At 38.6% G+C, this 24912-nt stretch overlaps 2 protein-coding genes across 4 annotated transcripts in view; both read right to left on the bottom strand.

Annotated features, from left to right (window-relative positions):
• The window catches only part of supt5h (SPT5 homolog, DSIF elongation factor subunit), a 49498-nt gene extending 48302 nt beyond the window's left edge, over positions 1-1196 (bottom strand). Inside the window, exons 1-2 of one of the 2 annotated variants that reach the window (XM_079822656.1) lie at positions 1114-1196; positions 537-659 (exon numbers count right to left, since the gene is read on the bottom strand). In XM_079822656.1, coding sequence (XP_079678782.1) covers positions 537-617 — 81 coding nt within the window. In that variant the 5' untranslated portion in view covers positions 618-659; positions 1114-1196. The remainder of the gene's footprint in view (positions 1-536; positions 660-1113) is intronic. The other variant, XM_079822657.1, reaches the window with a different exon arrangement.
• An 11118-nt stretch (positions 1197-12314) lies between these two features.
• il15l (interleukin 15, like) lies at positions 12315-22152 on the bottom strand. Of its 2 annotated transcripts, none has more exons than XM_079823609.1 (5): positions 21905-22152; positions 21428-21738; positions 21288-21332; positions 17684-17815; positions 12315-12632 (listed from the first exon to the last, which is right to left on the bottom strand). In XM_079823609.1, exons 2-5 carry the CDS (start codon positions 21617-21619, stop codon positions 12519-12521), a joined length of 483 nt encoding a protein of 160 aa, XP_079679735.1. In that variant the 5' UTR covers positions 21620-21738; positions 21905-22152; the 3' UTR covers positions 12315-12518. The 2 variants fall into 2 exon arrangements, with proteins under 2 accessions (XP_079679735.1, XP_079679736.1); XM_079823610.1 differs by having other exon boundaries at positions 17684-17812.
• Between the last annotated feature and the right edge of the window lie 2760 nt (positions 22153-24912).

Below are 24912 nucleotides of genomic sequence, written 5' to 3'. Positions count from 1 at the left end.
ACGGACCTCTGCTCCTGAATGTTTGTGTGCATGCGCAATTTATTTCCTTTTTAAGTTTTCACCTCAATAAAAAAAAAGTTGCGAGCCATTATAAAGCTTGGACTAGCCAGGACAAATTGTAATATAACTCCGGTTGTATTCGCCTGAAAGAAGAAGAATGTCATATACACCTTAGGATAGGCTAATTTTTATTTTGGGGTATGGACTATACCTTTAAAGTCCATTTCTCATTTTATTCTTGTTTGTGTTGTCATGTGTCAGTGTTTTACTTGGCGATGTTTTAAAAAAAAATATTTTATATGCTCTGTTGGTGGTTTGTAGAGTAGCATCCCACCGGGGGTCAAAAAAATTATTCAGCAGAGGCGGGGATACAGAGACCCATTCCCACTACAAATCGCACCCTATATAACTAATTGCATTTCAAATATTACTATTGTTTGAATCTCAGTGGTAAAGCATGGTTCTGGCTACCATACAAAGGTACATCCAGCTGTCTTAAGTTAAACACGCATTGAGGGAGGAGCTGTTTATCAAACCTCATTCTCTTCCGCCTCCTCAGCCTCGCTGCTCCTCTCACTCTGATTATCGGAGAAATCACTGTCTTCGCTGTCGGACATCTCTTGTTTTCTTCTGTCCGTGCTATCCAGACGGGAATACTACTGGATAAACCACACGAAACACACGTTAAATGCAATGAATAAATAACAAAGACAAATAGATGAGAGATCCGTTCGTGGGCATCACACTTCACATGCTGGAAGACCATGCACAAAGCCATCATGACATTTACACCGCGATTTGGTCAAATACAGTGTGTTAGCGCTTTATTAGCGTGTGCATAACACGACTCGCGTGTTTAAAGCTACAGATCAACATCAATAATATATATAATTTGGTCCTTTTGTCTTGCATTGTATTTGTTTACAGTGATGTGATCCTAGCTAATGCTGCTAATTCCAGCCGATAAGGAGTTAGCACATGAGCTGGATAACATACAGCTTATTTTACGAATAAAACGTCGTCGTTTAAGCACCACAGTCATGTTTTAATTCATCACAAAGCCCATATAGCGCAAAACATATGATTTAAAAAACGAGTACAAAGTCTTCTTACCCTTAAACAGCTGTCTGGATTTGCTTCTATCAGGTAGCGAAGGCCAATGTTGTTTTCTTTCCTTCAACTTCCGTAAGCGACACGCAGAGCCAGAGATGCGCAGCTCCCCCTCGCGCTTCGGAGGAGAACCGTTTTGTTGCAGCGCAAAGGTATGGCGCAAGAACCTCATCCTGTATTTAGTTGCTGATTAACCACCCGTACACGTTTAAGTACTTTCGTTTTCTTCCTGATTATGTCTTTTATAACGATGGCTACTAAAACAAACCACTGCACTCACAGCCTCACATGCATACCAGCCCTAGCTCCTCTGTGATGTGCACTACTGGAAATATGAAAGATTTTAACTTCTTCTCCATCTGTTTTGTAATTGTATATACACAAATAATTTTGGGGTGGATGTGGGGAATTTGATTAGGAGGAAAACAAATGTTATATTTAAATTAAATCATTTTGGTGTTATTCCAATGAAAGAAGCCTAATATTAATAATAATAATAATTTTACCTGTGACGCAAACCTTTTCGATGCAAACCTGTGACCATATGAGTTTGCAAGAAAAGGTTTGTTTAAAAAAAATAATTAAAATGGAAAAAAAAAAGATTAATTGTGACGGCCAAGAAATAACATGTTACCCTACTAAATTTTGATGATTTAATTGTAAAGTTAAAGGAAGGGTAGATCACTTGTTTTTTAAACACATTTTTTGTTAAACTTGTCGAAACTCTCTTCACATCCCTATAATAGAAGTGGTCTAAATATTAAAACATAATTTTTTTGTGGAAGTCTCAGGAGCAGAAACTGTTTGTCCAATCATTGCATTCGGTCCGACATCACACGTCATCAGTGTGTTGTGTTGTGTAGACGGTCACAGGGCACCAAACAAACAGCAGTCACCTTTTACAGTTCCTCCTGAACCAAAAGAACATGTTTATGCTGTGTTCACGCAATGTCGTAACCCTAATTATGAGATGACAACCCGTGACGTTCTACCTGGAGCTGTTTCTCGGATTCTCGGATTCCGAATGATTTAAATCTAGCCCCTAATGTTTTGTACGGTGACGCATTGTAATAACGAGATATGTCGTTTTAACAACATCATTTTCTCGTAATAACGAGATATGTCGTTTTAACAACATCTTTTCTCATAATAACGAGATATGTCGTTTTAACGACATCATTTTCTCGTAATAACGAGATGTGATGTCGTTTTAACAACATCTTTTCCCGTAATAACGAGATGTTATATCGTTTTAACAACATCTTTTCTCGTAATAAAGAGATGTTATGTCGTTTTAACAACATCTTTTCTCGTAATAACGAGATGTTATATCGTTTTAACAACATCTTTTCTCGTAATAACGAGATGTTATATCGTTTTAACAACATCTTTTCTCGTAATAACGAGATGTTATGTCGTTTTAACAACATCTTTTCTAATAATAACGAGATATGTCGTTTTAACGACATCATTTTCTCGTAATAACGAGATGTGATGTCGTTTTAACAACATCTTTTCCCGTAATAACGAGATGTTATATCGTTTTAACAACATCTTTTCCCGTAATAACGAGATGTTATATCGCTTTAACAACATCTTTTCTCGTAATAACAAGATGTTATGTCATTTTAACAACATCATTTTCTTGTAATAACGAGATGTTATGTCGTTATAACATCTTTTCTTGTAATAACGAGATATGTCGTTTTAACAACATCATTTTCTCGTAATAACGAAATGTTATGTCGTTTAAACAACATAATTTTCTCGTAATAACGAGATATGTCGTTTTAACGACATCCTTTTCTCGTAATAACAAGATATGTCGTCGGAAACGACCTATTTTTCTCGTTAAAACGACATGTATTTCTTCCTAATAAGGACATGTGTTGTATAGTGACGTGTGTATATATGTCTGTATCCACATTAGAGAATTCATATAACCTATGTGCCTTTGTCACACTTGTTTGTCAGCCAAGGTTTTCTTTAAAGTGAATTCCGTTCACTTTGAAGTGAATTTCGTGAATTTTCAGTTTCATCAACGAATTGCCTGTTTATTTAATAAATAAGAAGCAAACCAGGAACGCCGGTAATGAATTGACGTGCGTAATGAACCCACTGGCCATGTTTCCGCAGCCTTTGAGAAGCCTAAGGCTGAAACTATAGCGTCTTTCTGTTTTTAATAAATTTCTTGAATATATGTCTTAATTACAGTAGGCCTATTATAGATAGTTATGATATTTGTGGCTGCACCGGGGTCCGTTATTTAGGCTACTAGGTTAAAGTTACGCCACTGAGGCTAATCATGAGCGGTCCATGCATGGCACCTTACCCATGGCTATCTGTTATGAACTGTAGGCTACATCAATAAATTACAACAATTTCGTGCTATGGGCACTGCCATTGATACAGGCAGCGGAAGAGCCTATTTTACGCTGAGCTTGCGTCTGCTTTTCAAACATGGAAGTGTGACAAAGGCACATAGGCTATATGAATTCTCTAATGTGGATACAGACACACACATCAATATACAACACATGTCCTGATTAGGAGAAAATATATGTCGTTTTAAAGAGAAAAATAAGTTGTTTTAACGACATAACATCTCGTTATTACGAGAAAAGATGTCGTTAAAACAACAAAACATCTCGTTATTACGACATAATTGAGTGGAAAAAATAATATGTATGTGGCAGCAATGCATCACTGTAGTTTTGGTCTGGAAGAGGCTCCTGAGTTGAAATCTGTTTCTCCCTCCCCCACACTCACACTCCCCCACACTGCGTGACGCACAACACATGAGTGATTTCTGCCTATCTTAGAATATCTCCAACAGCAATTACAAAATCTTTATTGTAGATTAAATGTTACTATTAAATATGACTCTTCATTAGAATTCATAATCAGTTAATATTGTGTATCTGTATTATCACTTTTTATTAGCATTCATAATCATTTATAACCGTTGTATTCTTGTATACATGTGTTAGAGAGGCATGGGAGAGTTAGACTGCATAGGGAGAAGAGTTAGGAGAGTTATATGAACATGGAAATGTGTGTGTGTGCACTGTAAGTTTCAGTGCATGTTGACTTAATTCACTTTCCATTCCATTCATGGAAACCATTATGTTCTTCTGGGAGCATACACACAATCCCTTTGTCCAGAGAATCAGAGAAGGACCAGATAAATCTTCTTGGTTCACTGTCTCTCTCTCCTATGTCTGACAAAAATGTTGAATAAAAGAAATCTCTTGGCAAAATAACTGGTGTCTGGTGCCGCAGATTAAAGGGGTGGTTGATTATGATTTCACTTTTTTAACTTTAGTTAGTGTGTAATGTTGCTGTTTGAGCTTAAACAATATCTGGAAAGTTACGACGCTCATAGTTAAAAGCAAAGGGAGATATTTTCTTGTAAAGACATTGCGGCCGCACTTTATAGGTGGCCTTAACTACTATGTACTTACATCAAAAAATAAGTACAATGTACTTATTGTGTTCATATTGTATTGCAAAACACTTTTGCTGATATTGAGGTGGGATACGGGTAAAGTTAGGGACAGGTGTGGTGGTATGGTTAGGTGTAAGGGAAGTGTCAACTGTGTAATTATAAATGCAGACATTAATTACAGATGTATGCAGCTAATTTTAAAAATGTAAGTACAATGTAAAAACATGTGTGTACACATTAAGTGCATTGTATCAAATGGTTAATTAAAATGTTAGTACATAGTAGTTACGGCCAGCTAATATAAAGTGGGTCTGAAATTGCTTTTTTTTCTCCAAACTAATTTTTTATTAGAAACAGCATGTCTTCACGAATAAACATCAATAATAGGCAACAGCGGTGCATATATTTAACAGAATTTTAATAATAATAATTTTAAAAATAATAATAATAAAAAAAATCGAGCACAAAAACAAGACAAAGGTTTGTAATTGTGTGTACATTTCCCACTCCTATATGTGTGGTCACAGTTTTGTTCTGTTTTGTTCCATGGACTTCCTGTGTGTTTTCTTCCTGTCACATGTCTCCTTGTTCAGTTTTCCCGCCATTCATCTGTCCCCATGGTAACCCTCATTAGTTAAGTTCCTTCCAGCTATGCCCTGTTAATTATCTCGTTTGTATTCCATATTTAGTTCTCCCCTTTCTCCCAGTCTGTGTCTGATCTCTGTTATTGTGTGTGTGTGCGTGTGTGTGTGTGTGTGTGTGTGTGTGTGCGCGCGCGCGCGTGTGTGTGCGTGTGTGTGCGCGCGTGCGTGTCGACCTGTTTGTATTCCTCGCCTGAGTACCTTCATCATTAAATTGTCCTTGGATGTTGTATCGTATCTGCCTGTCTTTGTCTTCCTGCCTGAACACCGTGACAGTGCTTTGTTAATCATTGTTGTGTAATATTCTTGAAATCAGGCTCTGTCTTGCCTCAAAAATATTCAACTGAAGGCAAAGGGAGAAAGTTATTCAATCCATTCCATAAATATATCTCTTTGGATCCACTGTTCATGTGTGGGCGGTTCTAGTTTGAGCCATTTAAACGTAATCCATTTCAAAGCTGCTGAAAGTATCTAAAGTAGGTAATTCAATCATCTTTCCTTCTTTCTTCAGGTATTGCCCCTAAAATAGCCACAATGGGGTCAAAAGGAATATCAGTGTTGAATATATCTCTAAGTAAACATCTTCCCAAAATGGTTTTAACTTTGGAAAAGCCAAGAAAATGTGAGTATGGTTGCCTTCTTGTGCCCCACAATTCCTCCAGCATCAACTACACTCTAAAAAAAAAAGGTTCTACATGGCATCAAAAATGGTTCTTGGTCGTAATCATAGAGGAACCACTTTCGGTGCTATATAGCACCATATCTTAACATGTTTTTATATTGTAGCGGTGCTATATAGCACCTTAGTTAGCGGTGCTATATAGCACCTAGTCAAAGAACCTCTGAAGATCCACTGAAGCACCAAAATTGGTGCTATATAGCACTTAAAAGGTTCCCCTATGATAACGAGCAAAACGACCATTTTTGGTGCCATATAGAACCTTTTTTTTAGAGTGTAGAAAGCCCTGCTCCCATCTTTGTCACAATTTGTGGCGTGCGGAAATATCTAGTAATAATTTTACATTTAAAGTCTCCCCATGTGTTTGAATTAGACACCCTATGAGCCTCAATATATATCTGCATCTGATAAATGCGTTTCCTAAATAAATGCTATCTGACACAGGGGTTGTTTCAACTGATATAAAATCATCTTTGGACTATGGAGACCATTTACATCATAGCTTATCTTAAGAGAACCGATTGTCTCGTTTAGGGTAGAAAAGGGAAGGTTGGAGGAGTGAAATGACTAAGGAGGGTATGTGTGTGTGTGTGTGTGTGTGTGTGTGTGTGTGTGTGTGTGTGTGTGTGTGTGTGTGTGTGTGTGTGTGTGTGTGTGTGTGTGTGTGTGTGTGTGTGCATTTGTATGGGGGAGAAAAAATGCTAACAAAATACATACAATTAAAAACAAAACCTGTCTTAACTTCACATATGACATTCAGTACCCCACAGAAACCACAAAACAAAAAAACCATGAACACTTCACAGGGGGAACATGGGATTTAACAAAAAGGGGGAAACGTCTCTTAACAGTCAAAGAAGTAAAAACTAAAAGTTTACTAGGCCATGTACCTGTGCTTAAGCTATCCTGGTGGCAGTGTTACAACAACCCATGTTACTAGCCTAGTCTGACAGAAGGGTTAGATCTGAGTACCCTTAAGCTCCAGCAGAAACCTATTTCACATAGGTCAGTTTAGGCAGAGACTATCAATGTTTTAACAAGTCATAAGCATTATTGCAGGTATTAAGTGATTCAACCTTCCACAAATAATATAACTAACCGTGGATATTGACAGATTCTGTGAATCAGTTATTCACCTTGCAATCCTACAGTCCATGAGTCAATTATTCATGTCTTGAGATGCCACTTGAGATAGTTACTCATTTAGATAGTTACATCTTTAGTCACTGGATCACTTATCCACTCGGTTGCACATCTCTCATCTATGAAAAAAGTTATTACTCACTAGCAGGTCTCTGCATGCTTGTTGCGATGGTGTTTGTCTATGGCAAGCCGTTTTGACTTTTATTCATTTACAGGATATACATTTTTGATATCAACAATTCAATTTCAACTAGTAAAAACTCGATTTCTTGATATCAGTAATTGTATTTTCACTCGTGAAACGTCACCATAGGTTGCCATTCAAATTCAACTGTTGATGATTTGCTACTAGTAAAAATTTTCATTTTTGATATCAACGATTCAATTGCCACTAGTGACAATGTTAATTTCTGATATCATGAATGAGATTGTTATTAGATATCTGAAATTATATTTATTTCAACAATTGAATTCTTGAAATCAACAATTAAATTCTTGATATTAGAAATGCTAATCGTTGATATCAGTAATTGAATTGTTGATATCAAGAACTCAAAAGTATTTACAGCCTTTGCTCAATACTTTGCTGAAGCACCTTTGGCACCACTTAGAAAATCTTTTTGAGTATGATGCTACAAGCTTGGCAGACTTATTTTTGGGCCGTTTCTCCCATTCTTCTTTGCAGGACCTCTCAAGCTCCGTCAGGTTTGTCAGAGCACAGCCATTTTCAGATCTCTCCAGAGATTTTCAAAGTCTGGGCTCTGGCTGGGCCACTCAAGGACATTCACAGAGTTGTCCTGTAGCCACTGCTTTGTTATCTTGGCTGTGTGCTTAGGGTCGTTGTGTTGTTGGAAGATGAACCTTCACCCCAGTCTGAGGTCCAGAGTGCTCTAGAGCAGGTTTTCATCAAAGATGTCTCTGTACATTGCTGCATTCATATTTCCCACGATCCTGACTAGTCTTACAGTTCCTGCCGCTGAAAAACATCCCCACAGCATGATGCTGCCACCACCATGCTTCACTGTAGGGACGGTATTGGCCAGGTGATGAGCGGTGCCTGGTTTCCTCCAGACATGAGACTTGCCATTCAGGCCAAAGAGTTCAATCTTTGCTTCATCAGACCCGAGAATTTAGTTTCTCATGGTCTGAGAGTCCTTCAGGTGCCCTTTGGCAAACTCCAGATGGGCTGTTATGTGCCGTCTGGCCACTCTACCATACAGGCCTGATTGGTGGAGTGCTGCAGAGATGGTTGTTCTTCTGAAAGGTTCTCCTCTCTCCACAGAGAAACGCTGGAGCTCTGTCAGAGTGACCATCAGGTTCTTGGTCACCTCCCACCAGCTGAAGAGTCCTGGTGGTTCCAAACTTCTTCCATTCAATGAAACTAGGTATTATCAACTGGCCAGAATTTTGAGACCGCAATAGACATGATGGAATATAATGTGTTAAGAGTCAGCTCAAGTACTGGGGAGCTAAACCATTTAGTGCTTTGTAAGTAATAAGCAAGATTTTAAAACGTATGCAATGTTTAATAGGGAGCTAGTGCAGTGTTGACAGAACCGGGCTAATATGGTCATACTTCCTGGTTCTTGTAAGAACTCGAGCTGCTGCGCTTTGGACCAGCTGCAGTTTGTTTATTAGGCATGCAGGGCACCCACCCAGTAGAGCATTACAATAATAGCCTTGAGGTCATGAACGCATGTTCTAACTGTTCAGCATTTTTCATTGAGAGCAAATGTCGTAGTTTAGATATATTTTTAAGATGGAAGAATGCGGTTTTACTGATGAAACATGGCTTTCAGATGCAAGATTGGTTTCAAAGAGCACACCCAGGGCACACCCTAACTGATGACGAGGACTTGACAGAGCAGTCATCAAGTTTTAGACAGTATTCGCTGAGGTTTTTTTGTCTAAGCTCAGATTTTTTCAGAATGAAGTAGAAAATTACAAGTCATCCAATTTTTTGTGAAAACAGACACCCCATTATTTTTTAAAAATATGAACACCAATAGAATTATATGTCAGTTCACCGCCACATCAGCAGATGTCCCCTGAGCGCTCCTGTGAAGCACACTATAGAGACTAGCTTTCTCCCAGGTGCGATCTCAGAAGTAAACTGAAGCGCCAAAGGAACGACACTCATTTTGTTTGTCTCTTTAATTGTTTCACAGTGTTTTCATAGGTAAACAGTGCTTCACTGCCTGTGTGTCCTTTGCTGAGGCCGGTAACACAAGCTGATGGACTCTTTCTTTTTTATGACTCTTTCGGATGGATTTTTCTTTTTTAACACTGGTGGGGAAAGAGTTAAATTAAATGATGCAGGGGTCTGTTGACATTTAATGACTTTGAAAATGGCTCAGCCCCTGATGTTTATAAAACCAAGAGACCCCCCTGGGTACAAGTAGGAGCTCTGTTTTTTACATTCGTTATTATTGTATGGTATGTGCTTTGAGACACTTCGCAGACTCTGAATCTAATGTGTGTTGGAGGAGCTCTGAAGGGAGAGTCACGAGAGTGGGATCTCATAAAAGTAGGCAAACATTAAAGTAAAACATGAATCATGTTCTCTGCTTTAACATTAATTATCTTGAAGCTGCTGAAATGTTCCTATAAATATATTTTCTTTCCAACTGTGCATTCTGAATACTAAATAAACTTTTTTTTAACCAAAAAAAGGTAAGAGATACATATACAAAAACAGATATTTTTTGGAGGACTGCCAAAGTCAGCAATGTCCCTGAAACTGTCAAATTCTTTTCACGTCACAAAGTAGAATGTTGCGTTGCATCTGCCGGCAATCAATCAACATGTACAGTAATATACATTATACACATAACATACTTGCAAGTCATGTAGTTTTGTTCTCTGCAAAGTTATAGACCATCTGTAAAGGTCAAATTGCAGTAAATTAAACTTGAAACTTTTTAGATGTTCTGCATATTCTCGGTTTCATTATGCATGTGTGTACTTTTGTGATGTGAACATCATGGCCGAACTGCCGATTATCAAATAAACCATGCAATGTACTGTGGGGACTTTTTCACCTTTTTTACTTCGAGATTGTTTTGTTTAAATACAGATTTCTGAGTGAAATGATTTTTTTTTCATTTCCAGCACTGGAACGCATTTATCACTTGACTATTGGCCACTCTCAGACAGGTTGTAGCCTAAAGCTTTGAGCGGCAATGTGGATTGATGTTATTGGCAGACGCTGCAAATTCAAACAAAAGAGGCAATCAAAAGCATCAGAATAGCATCGATTTACTAAACGGCCTTTAAATGGCAGGAGGCATCATGCACACAAAAACATGCAAAGCAACAAATATTATTCAACATAGCTTTTTACAGTAAATATTCAGATTTAACCCTCTTTGTAACCATTCATTAGTAACTAATTTAACCAGTAACTAGTTACTCCCAACACTCCTTATTGGCTATATTATAATGACTCAACAATGGCATGTAACAAAAGGTCAACATGTGTTCAATGAACTTGTCTTATCACATTTTATGGCCCTGACTCATGCTTTTAGTAACTGTGAACTACTTAAATCTTCTATTAATATACATTAAACCAGTGGTTCTCAACCTTTTTTCAGTGATGTACCCCCTGTGAAATATTTGTTTATTATATTAGTATATTATTATTAACATTAATAAGTATGATTTATTTTGATTATTAGGATTTTTGGTCTGGATTTCATACAATAAAAAAAACAAACAAACAATGAAAACAGTTATTGGTAAGCTAACCATTGTAAATAGTCTAAGCAGTTAAAAACAATATTGTAACATGACTTAACAAAAACACATTACAAAAATAAAACATAAATATGATCAATAAAACTATTCAACAAATATTATAACATTTTATAATTGTATTTAAGTTATACTACATAAATTACTTTTTTTTACTTCAAAAGTTTTGTTACGTTTATGCTTGAAAATAATTCTTCCTGTCCTTAATTGGTCTTGTTATTTAGCATTTTAGGATTATTTTAAGCAGAAAGTATGTATTCTGCACATGTATTGGTTGCAAGTGTAATTGTTTGGGGTTAGGGTTAAGGTTTTTATATTGAAGTTATAGTTCAGATGTGTGGTAATCACTGCGTTGTGACTGCGGGGACTTTTGGGGACAAAACATTCCCGCACCTTGTTGAGGCTCTGTTATATGCCGTGGGGCGGCAGTGGCTCAGTGGTTTATGTAGGTTGTCTACAAACCGGAAGGTTGGTGGTTCGATCCCCGGTTCCACCTGACCAAGTGTCGAGGTGTCCATGAGCAAGCTGACCTAACCCCAGCTGCTCCCGACGAGCTGGATGGCGCCTTGCATGGCTGACACTGCCCTCGGTGTATGAATGAGTGTATGAATGGGTGAATGTGAGGCAAATGTAAAGCGCTTTGGATGGCCGTAGGTCTGTTAAAAGCGCTATATAAATGCAGTCCATTTACCATTTATAAAGCACATAAAATATTACTTTAAATTAAAAACGAATAGTTAGTATGTTACTACCTTGAAAGCGAAAACGAGGTTTCTTGTGATATTTGACGATAATGGCGCTCTGTCTGCTCTCGACTCGGTACGTTCTTCATGAAGTAGTAGCGGCGCGGCAATCGCGCGACCAAGTAGAGTCAGCGTATAGCAGCTGTATGTTGGTTGGGCGCTTTTTTCCAATATATCTGCGGGTTGTTTGCAACGAGCTGTAAAACGGGGACATTTCCGGGGACAACTCCAGTCGGGAACAGAACATTACAAAACCGGGACTGTCCCCGGGAAACGGGGACGTGGTCACCCTATCGTTGATCCAAGTGATTGACAGGTGATGCCAGGTGGCATATGACAGGTTGGGTTAAACCATCCTGGTATGGGGGGAGACTCTGGGTTTTTAGGATAATGAAATTGAATGGCCTACTGAATATAAAATTCATTTTATGGACTTATACTTATATTTTCCTGAAATATTTATTAAATCATTATTTTTAAAAGATTTTTGCACTGATGCTACTTTTTAAATATATGTAGGCTATATTTTAAAATCTCACGTACCCCCTGGAGTGCCTTCACGTACCCCCAGGGGTACGCGTACCCCCATTTGAGAACCACTGCATTAAACTATATTAGTTAAGGTAACGGTCATTAGTTTTGTTCATAAGAATATACTAATTCTCAAACCAACCAACTGCATAATTAGCCTCCCAGCAATAATTTATAGTCGAGTAAATGATCAACAAACACATGGTCATGGATTTAGACTTAGAGGTAACTTGTTGTCAAAGCAGACTACTGTAGCAAATATTCCATAAAAGTAATTTATTTAAGAAAAATATATCTTTGCATGTTCGTATACAGATGGATATGTGCGTAGCTTAGCGTATGCTGCCCGTTTCGCCACTCAGAAACTTCTCCAGAACTGCTTCAGGGATCCACAGAGCTGCTCCTTCAGATCAAGTTTTTGCATGAAGTTCTCTAAATGTCTCTTGACGTTCCTTTGGAGCGTAACATCAGCATTTAGTATTCATCCATTGTAAAATGTTTAGTAAGCTTTCCAAAAAAGTCTTTGCTTTTTTTTCTTGGTAGAGTTCACAGTCTGGGCATGGGTCCATTTTGTCCTGTAACTTAATAGGGTATTATGTAAAAAGATTAGTGCTCAGCAGTGGAATCTGTGTGAATCTCATGAAAACATTTTCCAGGTTATTTTCAGGTTTGTTTTTTGGACAAAACTTTTATGACAATTAAGAAACCACCCAGAACAACCTAGCAACTGCATAACACCATAGCACCCTAGTTTTATTTACAACTTAAATATTTTCTTCTTTACTTTTTGGCAAGGCTTTGTGGAACCAACACCTAAGTTTATTATCCTTGTTTGTATTATGGGTGGCCTTTTCCTGGGTCAAAATGGTCTTCAATGGTGGCTGACAGACATTGGCTGCGTTCCACTCCACTTTTAGTCACGCACTTGCGAACCCTACTTGCGAACTTCCCCTGTGGGGAATCCCTGCTGCTATTTTAAAGTGCGTTTCACTTCGTGAAGTGGACGAGGGAAGTTTATATGGACATTCCTTCACTCCCTTGATTTTGACCGAGCCTACCACAAATAACTATGATATATTAATTATTTTTTTAAAAACATTAAAAACAACTCAAACACACCTATATACATTGAGAAGGCTACATTAAACAATTTAATAAGGAAAAATAATAATTAATAAATCAACTCCATAGTGGATTCAAGTGATCAATGGCTTAGGACGTTCCAGTTTAGTCCATTGCAAAAGATTTTTCTGCCAATAGTGGGCACTCATGCAACGTAAGCAATGGAGTGAGCACACATGTATTCGGTGTTCCAAACTTTTACCATTGTGTCAGTTCAGTTGATTTTGTTTCATATGTGTGGGGGAGAAAGAGCTAGACAGTGCTCAGTTTGGGTTCTCTCCCTCAGTTAGCATGAACCCGATCACAAGCGCAGCCGTTAATTGCAGGAAAAACCCTAGTTATTTAAAGCTTAGTTATTTAAAGCTTAAATCTTTATGGTCACAGGAAATAATTTAGACTCAACCCTTTGTAAAAACAAATAGAAAACATAAGCAGTGATACATTTAGGGCAGTCATGGCCTAATGGTTAGCGATTCAGCGGGTTCGGAAAGGACTTGAGGTGCCCTTGAGCAAGGCACCTAACCCCCAATCACGCTTGGTGCCTCAGTGAAAATGGCTGTCCACGGTTTGGTGTGTGTGTGTGTGTGTGTGTGTGTGTGGCGTGTGTGGTGTGCGCGCGCATGAACTTGAATGGGTTAAATGCAGAGGACAAATTCAGAGTACGAGTTACTGTACTTGTGACATGTACTTTACGTCATGTCACTGTCACTTAAAATAGCTGCCTAACATGCAAGCAGGCTAGAACGTTTGAACTTACATGAACTATTCAGTGGAAAAAATGTTTGCAATTTCAGTTGCGTGACAGCTTATTTCGAGTGCGTAATGTGCCACACAACATCATTACGTCTGGGTGCAGGCCAGTGCGAATAGAAGAAACAAATACTTTTACTTGACATTTTTGGTATCTATTTTATTTTATTTTTAGTGTCTTGTGTAAATCTCATGAATTTTTTTTTTATTTTTGTTTAAAGACAATTAAAGACACAATATGTATTTTATGCCGCTAAAGGTCGCCTATTCAAAACAAAGGTGCAGTTTGATGATGCCTTGATTTCATGGGGGTTGTTGTCTTCACCTCTACAGACGTTGGAAAAGAATCCGACAGGACTCGGGTAGAAATCATATTCATGGATGAGCAAATGTATTAAAGATTTGGGTGGGGCTGAAAGCCGTTGGAGCGGAACGAGGCCGCTGGAGCGATTGCTAATGTGAGACAAGCGCGACACACGGCTCGAGAGCAGTGGAGCTTTTATTATGACAGACGAGCGCTTCCGCTTCTTCTTCTCGTGTAGGTGGGGTAACGCAGCGCTGCTTTACCATAGTAGATACATTGAGTGTGTTGAAAGTTATGTTATAATGCTTCTCTGCGTTTGCTCGGAGGCTACTATGAGACACTTGTTCGCACTGCAGTGAGCTAGATCGATATTAGGCATGGTAAAATATGGTACTCGCGGTAAATCAAGATAACCAGATTTAAACAATAAGACTAAGTGTGTTTCCATGGTTTCTACTGAATAAAATCGAGGGTAACGCGGATATGATGTCATTAGCCACGTTTCCATTACAGATTTGCACAAAACGTTTGCGATATTTTCTAAATGTCGATAAAAAACTATTGCGAAATGACAGCGTTTCCATTAACCGATGTCATGCGACTAAAAGGTATTTTTTCCTCTCGCGATAAGTGTACTGTATATCCCAGTCACCGCACTGGCCGATATTATAAATGTAAGGAGATGTAGGCGTGTTATTCAAGCATTTATGGCAAGGAAAGCACCTTTGGGAGCGGCCACGTATGAGGTGTTTGTGGGTGTTTCTCCCTCATATCTGCTTCAAGGTCTTGATCATTTGTGGCATTTCTTCGTTGTTTAGAATCCAGTATTCCTGTAATTTTCTTGTCTTTTATGAGTTTAACAAAGGACTGTCTCGTCTTCTGTCCAAACATACCGTCATCTGTAAAGAATGATCGACTTTTACATACACCAGGTGACCTGTAAATGCGAAAAACGGTTTCCCTTGCAGTCCCTTTTTCGAATTGCAAAAACTTTTTTGCGATATTGGAGTTTTGTCTGGCTATCACCAGACCAAGCTCAATTTAAGATTGAACATTGGTCTGAGGACTCTGCTATGTATTTTCTACCACACAAGAGGTGTGATCAACGAGCATAATTCAAATGACTCTGTACGCAATTGGATAGACCTTCAACCAATCAGACCACAAGAGGCGTGATCAATCAACGGGCAACAACCCATCCCTTCTCTATCCGTCATCGTGTTAAACCCGCCAATAGCGCGGCAGGTGGATAAGCCAGTCTGTGATTGGTTCCCGCAAAAGTGTAACAGAGGCAGTTGAAATTAATGTACAGGTTTCCAGACTGAGTTGCAGGGCGAAAATCAAATTGCCGGCAGATCAGTCTAGAAGTTTTTGCGAAATTGGTGCGTTTCCATTGGGCGTATTTTCAATTCATAATTTCAATTTGCACATTATGAAGGGTAATGGAAACGCGGCTATTGATAGGCCTGGTTGTGCTGGTTAAAATTGCTTATGTCTCTGGATTTAAACATTCTTAGAAACATTTGGGATAATGCAAGTACACAAGTCAACAAAATACATCAAATTGTTCTAAAAGGTTTATGGATATTATGCATATTGTGCCTTTAAGGACTTAAAGCATTAAATCTGGTGAAACATTTGTGGATGTATAAATGCATGCATATATGCTTTAAATAAATTGGTTTAAAAGGTGCAGAAAGTGATTTCTGAGAAATACTGTTGAAATCAGACACATAAGTGCACAGATATTTATAATTTATAATAAAAACAACATTACATACTGTTTACAAATTACAAGAATGGTCAATTTTGATTTCATGGCGACTTTAAATGCGTCAACCCGAGAAAGTGGGATTCCATCACAGAGTTTTGATTCCTCTCAGGATTTCTTCCTTTCTTCCCTTGCCACCGTCTTTGGATCAATATGTTGTGCATTATGAGAAGTGCTATTCAAAACATTTAACTGAATTCAAGTTTGGTTGGCTGTGATTAAATTAATATTTGTTCAATAGCTGTTGAATAACAAAGAATAGTATATTGTAAATAAGTATTTACTTCAAAGTAACTTGCATTTTTTGCATATGTGGGGAAATTTTTCCCTGTCACTTATATATATACACAGTAACTGTATACAGTATGTGTACGGCCATTACAAGTATTACCGCGGCGGGTAAAGCATATCAACTCACTAGCCAATTTGGCTAAATCATGTATTGCTTTGCATGTCATCGCTATCAGAGGCCTTCTCCCTAAGAGGAGCCTGAACATATACTTTTGACCGTACTCACACCGGCGCCCAACTACGAGACTCGGCTGTTCAAAGTCATAGCCCGTGCCAAAACATCACTCGCAATGTTTTCCATTAAAATAAGAAGATTTGTGAAAGAACTGTGTACGTACTGACTAGTCTGGAAGATTGTGTATCGTGCATTTTTCAGTTTGTTTTTGTGGCATGAATAAAGTCTATGCTTCATGTACAGAAATAATAATATAGATTGTCCTTTTCTTCTTGATGCATTGTTTTTTTCTTAATTAGAAATCATTGATTCCACTTTGTACAGTCGTGCGTAATATCGATCCATCTTATCTAAGTGTCTCATAGTAGCCGCCGAGCAAACGCAGAGTAGCATTATAATATAACTTTCAACCATAGACAGTACAAAATATGGACGTAGTGTCCGTGACGTCACCCATAGGATTCTGATATTTTTGTTTTGGCTAGTAGAAGTTCAAAATGGCCGGTAACTTAAGTAGCCAAATTGGCTGGTGAGTAAAAAATTTATTTCAAACCCTGCATACCATCTTTTATTATATTAAAGGTTATCTGTTATGAACTAATATCTTGATTACAAAGCCACTAACAATTACATGAGCTGAACACAGACCTCAGAATTATACAGCCACTTCTCTAATAATACAATGGGGAGAACAAGTATTTGATACACTGCCGATTTTGCAGGATTTCCTACTTACAAAGCACACTCTCTTCAACTGTGAGAGACGGAATAAAAAAAAAAAACCCAGAAAATCACATGATTTTTAAATAATGAATTTCCATTTTATTGCATGACATAAGTATTTGATCACCTACCAACCAGTAAGAATTCCGGCTCTCACAGACCTGTTAGTTTTTCTTTAAGAAGCCCTCCTGTTCTCCACTCATCACCTGTATTAACTGCACCTGTTTGAACTTGTTACCTGTATAAAAGACACCTGTCCACACACTCAATCAAACAGACTCCAACCTCTCCACAATGGCCAAGACTAGAGAGCTGTGTAAGTTTTAGATCCCTCCACTCACAGTTGAAGAGTACCTATGATAAAATTTACAGACTATTACATGCTTTGTAAGTGGGCAAACCTGCAAAATCGGCAGTGTATCAAATACTTGTTCTCCCCACTGTAGATGATCAGATTATTGTATCATCCTAGATGACTTGTAGATATTGAACTCACCTTTTCATGTTTATTCAGGTTGTTGAGAATCCTAATTAGCTTCTGATACACATTGGGAACACTCTGGATTTCAACAAACAAAACTCTCAGTTCCAATGCAAAACACGCAAGCGTGGAGCTGGAGCAGTTCTGCTAAAGGAGAAGACACAACGATTAATAGCCTGTAGCAGCGATGCTGCTTAAAGACTGAATGTTCAGACTACAAAAACTAACCACATTCGAATCGGCAAAAAATGGTTTTGCAAGGTCTATGAGAGCAGCATGAGCATTATTTACTTTATAAAAAGCATCAGATTATTGATTGGATATTGCCGGGCTTTAAATGGCACCTATTATGCCCCTTTTTACAATATGCAAAATAAGTCTCTGATGTCCCTAGAGTGTGTATGTAAAGTTTTAGCTCAAAATACCCCACAGATCATTTTTACAGCATGTTCAAATTGCCACTTTTGGGGGGTGAGCAAAAACGTGTATTTTTGTGTGTATCCCTTTAAATGCAAATGAGCTGGTGTCTCCAGCCCCCTTTCGAGAAGAGGGCCGAGCTTCAAGATCTCACCTAACTAAAAGAAATCAGAAACTGTCAGTAGCGGTGTTCAGTTGAAACTGGAGTTCCCTTTCGATACTTCACTTATACTGCGTCGCTAGACACCAATTTAGGCCCAATGAGTAGGCTAGGGCAATTGCATCCACTATCCAATGGGATAATCTCTGCTTCCGATTGCCTAAATGAGGCGGAGCACTCAATAGAAGCACTCAAAGCCTGAATGGGGCAGAGCAAATATAAATCTCCTTCATCCCCTGACGGGGGAAGAGAGGAGAGTGTAATGACCCGTGTTCTGAACTGAATGGAGAGCACTTTAGGTATGTAGCCGTGTCTTGGCTTGAGGATGACCTTGCAGTCATTATGCCCAAATTCGAGGTAGGAAGCGCTCACTGAGAGCACCTGCAAGTCTTTGACTTGCTTAACCGATGCTAGAGCTAGCAGAAGGGTGGATTTTAGAGAGAGAAAGGCCGTAAGTCAGCAGACTGGAGAGGTTCGAATGGGGACCCCTGAGGACCCTCAGGACCATAGACAACTTGTCCTGAACCAATGGCCGTGCAGTTTCACTGCATGACCATAAAAGCTTCAGTATTCTGAGAAAAAGGAGTTTTCCCCACAGCGTCTAGCGACGCAGTACGAGTGAGGTATCGAAAGGGAACCATGCTAGTGGGCAGTAGATTATTTGTCATACCTGCCCTCTCCTCATTTCCATCACTCTCTTTTTCTCTCAGTCTCCTTCTCTTGCCGTGACTCTTACCCTCCTAAAGCTGAGCTTTGACCGATAGTCTTTTCATTTTCGTCTGTGTCAGTGAAGAAAGTAAATATAGGGTCAACTGATATTTAGCCTATATTTTATGAAAGGTCCCATGACATGAAAATGTCACTTTATGAGGTTTTTTAACATTAATATGAGTTCCCCTTGCCTGTATATGGTCCCCAGGTGGCTTCATGTCGATGTCGTGTTTGCTGTTAGTTGTGGTCAAAGCATTTTGTGAGAGAAATAGCACTGCAATGACGAGATCACTGCATTCAACAGACTGTCTGTCTACTCAATGCTCATCACTGCAGCCTTTAATGCGATGGGAAAAGATCTAAAAATAATGCTATAATCAACACTTTGACGATTCGTTCATCTCGACAGCGGTAATGGTAAAAAAAAAACCTTAAAAAAACAATAAAAAAAAAAAAGAGCGAGAGGGGTTCCACATGTTACAAAGTTTGTAGAATAAGGAGGAAGACAGGGTCGGCGTGACTGGGACTCATGTTTATTCAGAACTCTCAGATACAAACAAATTAAACTTGCGCTCACAGCGCTCTCAACAACTCAGTACAAAATAACTTTCTCAGCAATCTTTCTCCAGCTCTTCGTCTCTCTGGTCCACGAGTGCCCACTACCCAGTCCGTCTCTCTCTGGCAGGGCTTGCAGACCCCGCTAAACCACGCCCCCTCCGCCACGAAATCTATTACTCATTTCAAATGCAAAGATGTCAGCCAATCACAACAGTGGGCGTTTTCACTGAAGTTTCACAGCAGACATGCCCTTCAAACAGAGCGTTCAAGCCAGAGGGCTAGAATCAGGATAGAAAAATGCCTTTTATTCCTAAATTGTGACATTTTATGATGTAAAAACCATACTAACAATATAAGTACACAATTAAAAAATTCCACGCCATGGGACCTTTAAGCATTTTCTTAGATAAGTTAATTTACTGAAGCTACGAATGCTAGGTAAATTAATTCACAATATGTACACATTTGTGACCTTATGCCTAATTGGATGAAATCGGCTTTAAACGCATTAATGTCCTTTTTTAATTCAAAATAGCAAAATTGTATTGTAGTTTGCCTGATTATTTTTGTTGGTTGATTAACATTTCTACCCTAAAACTGCCGTCAAATACGAAATGTTTAGTTTAGCTACTTACATCTCGCACCGTTTACTGAAGCGTTGCAGCTTCAGTGAATGCCTACTTTAATTTAATTGGTTCATGTATATATTTAAGAAATATTTGCATGTATATACATTTATATAATCTATATAAATATAAATGTTTTATATATAAAAAATATTTTTTTCTTAAATATATACATGCTTGTGTGTGTATTTATATATAAATAATAATTAACAGAGTACACACACATATATTATGTAAACACAAACTTTTATTTTGGATGCGATTAATCGCGATTAATCTTTTGACAGCCCTAAATTGGTCAATATGTTAGTACTCTGTTAGTCAATTATTTCACAACATTTATTATATACACCACAGAAAAATACCATAGCTGGAACAACGGCAGACTGTGTACATCTCGCTCAGGGCGGGGTCTATGCTACGACAGTGTCTGTCAATAGTCGTGGGCGGGGCCTGAGCATAGTGAACGTCTCGTTCTGAGACAGTGCTTATGATGTATGGGGATTTTTTTTTAAAAGCATCGGGTGGATTTTATCATTTATAGGGTGATTGTGCTCACACACACATTTATGTCCAAACCATAATAGGTGCCTTTTAAATGGCTGTATTTGTGACAGCCGGCTTTGCTATTCATTGGATGAGCTCATAAATGGGCGGGCTTTGCGACAAATGGCCAATGTTTGACACGATGCAATACAGCCTGTATGCATTTAATACAAACAAATTACACAACATCTCCAAATGGTGCTGACACAAAGTCTTCAGAAATAAATCAGCTTACAGGAATGTTTTCTACTGCAAATCTTGTGTAAACCAAAGATCGACAAAAGAATAAACAAAGGATGAAAATGACCCAGCTGTTGCTCACAAAAAATCTACGAGCCCAGAAATTCAGTGTTGTTGCTTGCATCAGCATGCAATGCAATGCTATCCAATATACGTTTAGCATAAAACGTATCCAAACACTATCTCGACTCCAATTCTAAAGCAATTATATGATCAGTTATCTGAGGAGTGATTATATATTACTATTATCACAGGACAAAGATTCAAATGTCCCTTCAGGCAACAGACCTGTAAAAGATTTTTGTTTTTTGGCAGGACATTCATATACTGACAACTAATGAAAGTGTGTAAAAACACATACCTCAAAATCTGCTAGAGTTGGTGTGTACAGCATGCAATCGTTTTCCTGTCATGAGAGAAACCACACCTTAGACGCAGAGTAAGGACAGAAATCCCCATCAATAATTCCTAAATAAAAAAAAGTACTTAATAACAAGGTACCACTGGGCTCAGCTTCTCTGTGATATTTTGCACTATCTTCACACCCTCCTTGCTGCATGCTGGTTGACACTTGATCTGTCTTGTCAACATGATCAGCAGATACAGAGATAATGAAGTGAAACGCATGGAATAGTGGAGTAAATCTCTCCTCATATCAAATATCCAGCTCCCCCTCAGCACCAGATGTGTCATCAGGCCTAGGAAGAGATGGGGTGCTCTGAGTGGCTACCTACATTTCAACCTCCCTGGGTTTTGGCTTATTATTAGGTACACAACGGAGCACATGGTTGAAGACACATTCTGCCTCTAATCTAAAGAAACAAAAGAGACAAATAGAATTAACAGGATTATTTCTTTAAGAAATATGTGCATTCTTATCAGCTATTTATTTGATATAATGTAAAGGCAAAACTGCATTTGACAAATAAAATTGACACTGACTTAAGACATTTTTTAACTTTTTAAGCACCGACCTACCTCATCAAACATTTCTGGAGGCAAAAGTTTAACAAGTCCAAGAATTGCACATTCACGTGTAATCATTGTGTAGAATAGATCAGCGTGTTTTCATCTGCCGCAACTCCAAGGAAAAGCAAAGCATTCATAAAAAGTTGAGATCCGTATCTCCGTCCACTTTCTGCTGATGTGACGTTACAATAGCCTACATAAATAACCGTATCAGTCTTCATGAGCACCGCAGCGTAGTGTAATCTCGACGGAGCACTGGAGGGCAGAAGGTGCGGTGTGTTTATATAGAGACAGAGCGTATTTAGGCCACACCCACACCGGGGGGGACAATCCAACGAGATCTCCATTTACTTTGCATTGCGTGAGGCTGCATCCTTGTCATTTCGGACTTATAACAAAAAACAGAACAATGTCTAAAAGCTGATATGTGACAAAGTGTACAGCAAACAAGCTAAAAAAAACACAGAAATAAGTTTTTATAAGCTGTCGACCCAAAAAAACGAGAGTTTAAGGAGACAAAAGTGGATAAAGGCATTAAAACGTGACGCTTCAGCAGGAATAATGGGTAAATTTTGGGATCCTGACACTCAGTATGCCTCAGTATACCTATAGCCTATTTGTAGTAATGTTGTCACTGTTAAGTCAAATATCCAAATGTCAGTTTTATATATGATATTTCCTGCCTCTGACGACGTTCCCCTGTAGTGGGTGTAGTTCTCAGTGTAATATAACGTGTCACGCTGTCTCAATCCTGAATCCACTTTTTTGTCCATAAACGCTCGTTTTTTGGGTCAATAGCTTATAAAAACTTATGGGTTTTTGGTTGTGGGTTTTGCTTAGCTTGTTTGCTGTACACTTTGTCACATATCCGCTTTTAGACATTGTTCTGTTTTTTGTTATAAGTCCGAAATGACAAGGATGCCGCTTCAAAGACGGTTTGATTGTTTCCCCCACCCCCGGTGGGCGTGGTCTTCAGATTATGCCAATCAAACCGTCTCCATTGACTTTGACCGTGAAGCGGCCTCTTTGTCATTTTTGACTTATAACAAAAAACAGAACAATGTCTAAAAGCTGGTATGTGACATGGTGTGCAGCAAACAAGCTATAAAAAAAAAAAAAAAAAAAACCTAGGAGTTTTTATAAGCGGTTGACACAAAAAACGAGCGTTTAAGGACACAAAAGTGGATACAGGCGACTTATCACAATGAACTACACCCGAGACGGGGGTCGACAGCTTATAAAAACTTAGTTCTGTGTTTTTTAGCTTGTTTGCTGTACACCCTGTCACGTAGCAGCTTTTAGACATTGTTCTGTTTTTTGTTATAAGCCATGGGCGTTTTCACACCTACCTTGTTTGGTCCGGATTTTCGGACTTTTCAGTTTGGTCCGAATCAAAATTACAGGTGTGAAACCTCCCCCGTACCACGGTCCGGACCAAACAGACGAAATTTGGTCCGACGAAAAGAGGTAGTCTCGGTCCGGATCAAACCGAACAAAGGTTCGTTTCTAGTGTGAAAGCATTTTTTGTATGGTTCGTACTCAGACCATTTACAGGAAGTTCCTGTTTATGTTTAAATTCTTTATTTTTAATAAAAAATTATTTTAAATTCAATCTAGGCTACATTGATTATGAAAAGTGAAGAGATGCGCAATATGTCAGAAGACAGAAGGTCAGAAATGATTTTAAACGAAATTTTTTATGATTTTGCTTATGAGCCTGTGAATTTCGTTTTGTACAAATTGTATCTTCATTTTAATCAATGTTTCATCAGATAATTGCCTGGATTTAATAAATAAGAAGCATATAGTCTATATAGATTACATTAATATATATATGCAAAAATGGCAAACGTCGTGCCTGAGGTATACTGCAATACTGATGCCAGGGATCCTGAGAGGATTTTCTGGTTACTCTCCTTAAGTTACTATTAAAGTTAGTAATTCCCTGCTAACGTAGGCTACAAACCGACTAACTAACTGTTCTCAAGCAACGGTGTAGGTCAGAGAAACACGAAGGTCTACATTTCAGTGCATCTCTCCATATTAAACTGCTGATTAAATGTGAATTTATGTAATCTTACCCTGCGGTACATGAACAGTGTTGATCCTGGATGTTATCATCTGCGATCGTAACAAGAGGCTTCTCCCGTTTGCATTGAGATCTGTAACGTTAAACCATCGCTTCCAAATTAATCTCTCACCATATTTATTTTATTTCTGTGAGTTTAGATATGTTTAAAGGTCTGCATTATCTGTCTTATAAGGAGGACTCCTATTTTGATGGGTAGCCATAGTCAACGGGTAGTGAAAGGGAGAGCTCGCACGAGTTGTTTTGCTGATACAAAGTTCACCAGTTATCAGTTAACTGCACCCCCGAAAAGCATATGGTCTGTGTATATGTTTGTTTACTGTGTGTTTTTGTGTAATTTACTGTGTATGTTAATGGTAATGCCACGGAGAGAGGGCTAGAGAGAGAGAGAGAGTTTGTGAATGAGACATTAAGGCGCACTTATGCTTTGTTTGTTTGTTCAGCTTGTATGTGTGAAAAAGTGAAAAACGATGTAATAAACTTCACAAACCATCAGTAAAGTTTGGCCATCATTCGGACGGGGTATACGCTACATTCTGTGAATTCTACATTCACCAAAGTGCAAGAATGATTCTGCATTCAGTTAGTGTAAGTGGAGATCGATAGTGGATAATAATATATAACGAACTGACGAACACAAGGTTGTCTGTTGACAAATTAACAAATGAGCACCGCTCATACAAAGAAACCCAGTTAAGGGGGCTATATCATAGACTGTAAAAAAATATGGACGACGCGACTTCATTGACTTCCGCTGACCAAAGTTGAAGCTTTCATAGGCCCGCTCACGGCGCTGACATCTTGGGACCGAGTCTGCGCAGTAGCGATCTCGGGACCGGAGTTGCGCAGTAGAGAACAGGAAGTAGAGGCGCGATTATCAAAAGCCCGCCCACACTCTCGCAGATGCAGAACAATTCATTATGTTGGT

The sequence above is a fragment of the Gobio gobio genome (genome assembly GCF_949357685.1).
Source record: "Gobio gobio genome assembly, chromosome: 8".
Classification (NCBI taxonomy): domain Eukaryota; kingdom Metazoa; phylum Chordata; class Actinopteri; order Cypriniformes; family Gobionidae; genus Gobio; species Gobio gobio.
Note: the sequence above shows the minus strand (reverse complement) of the source record. Positions and strands in the feature narration are given on the sequence as shown.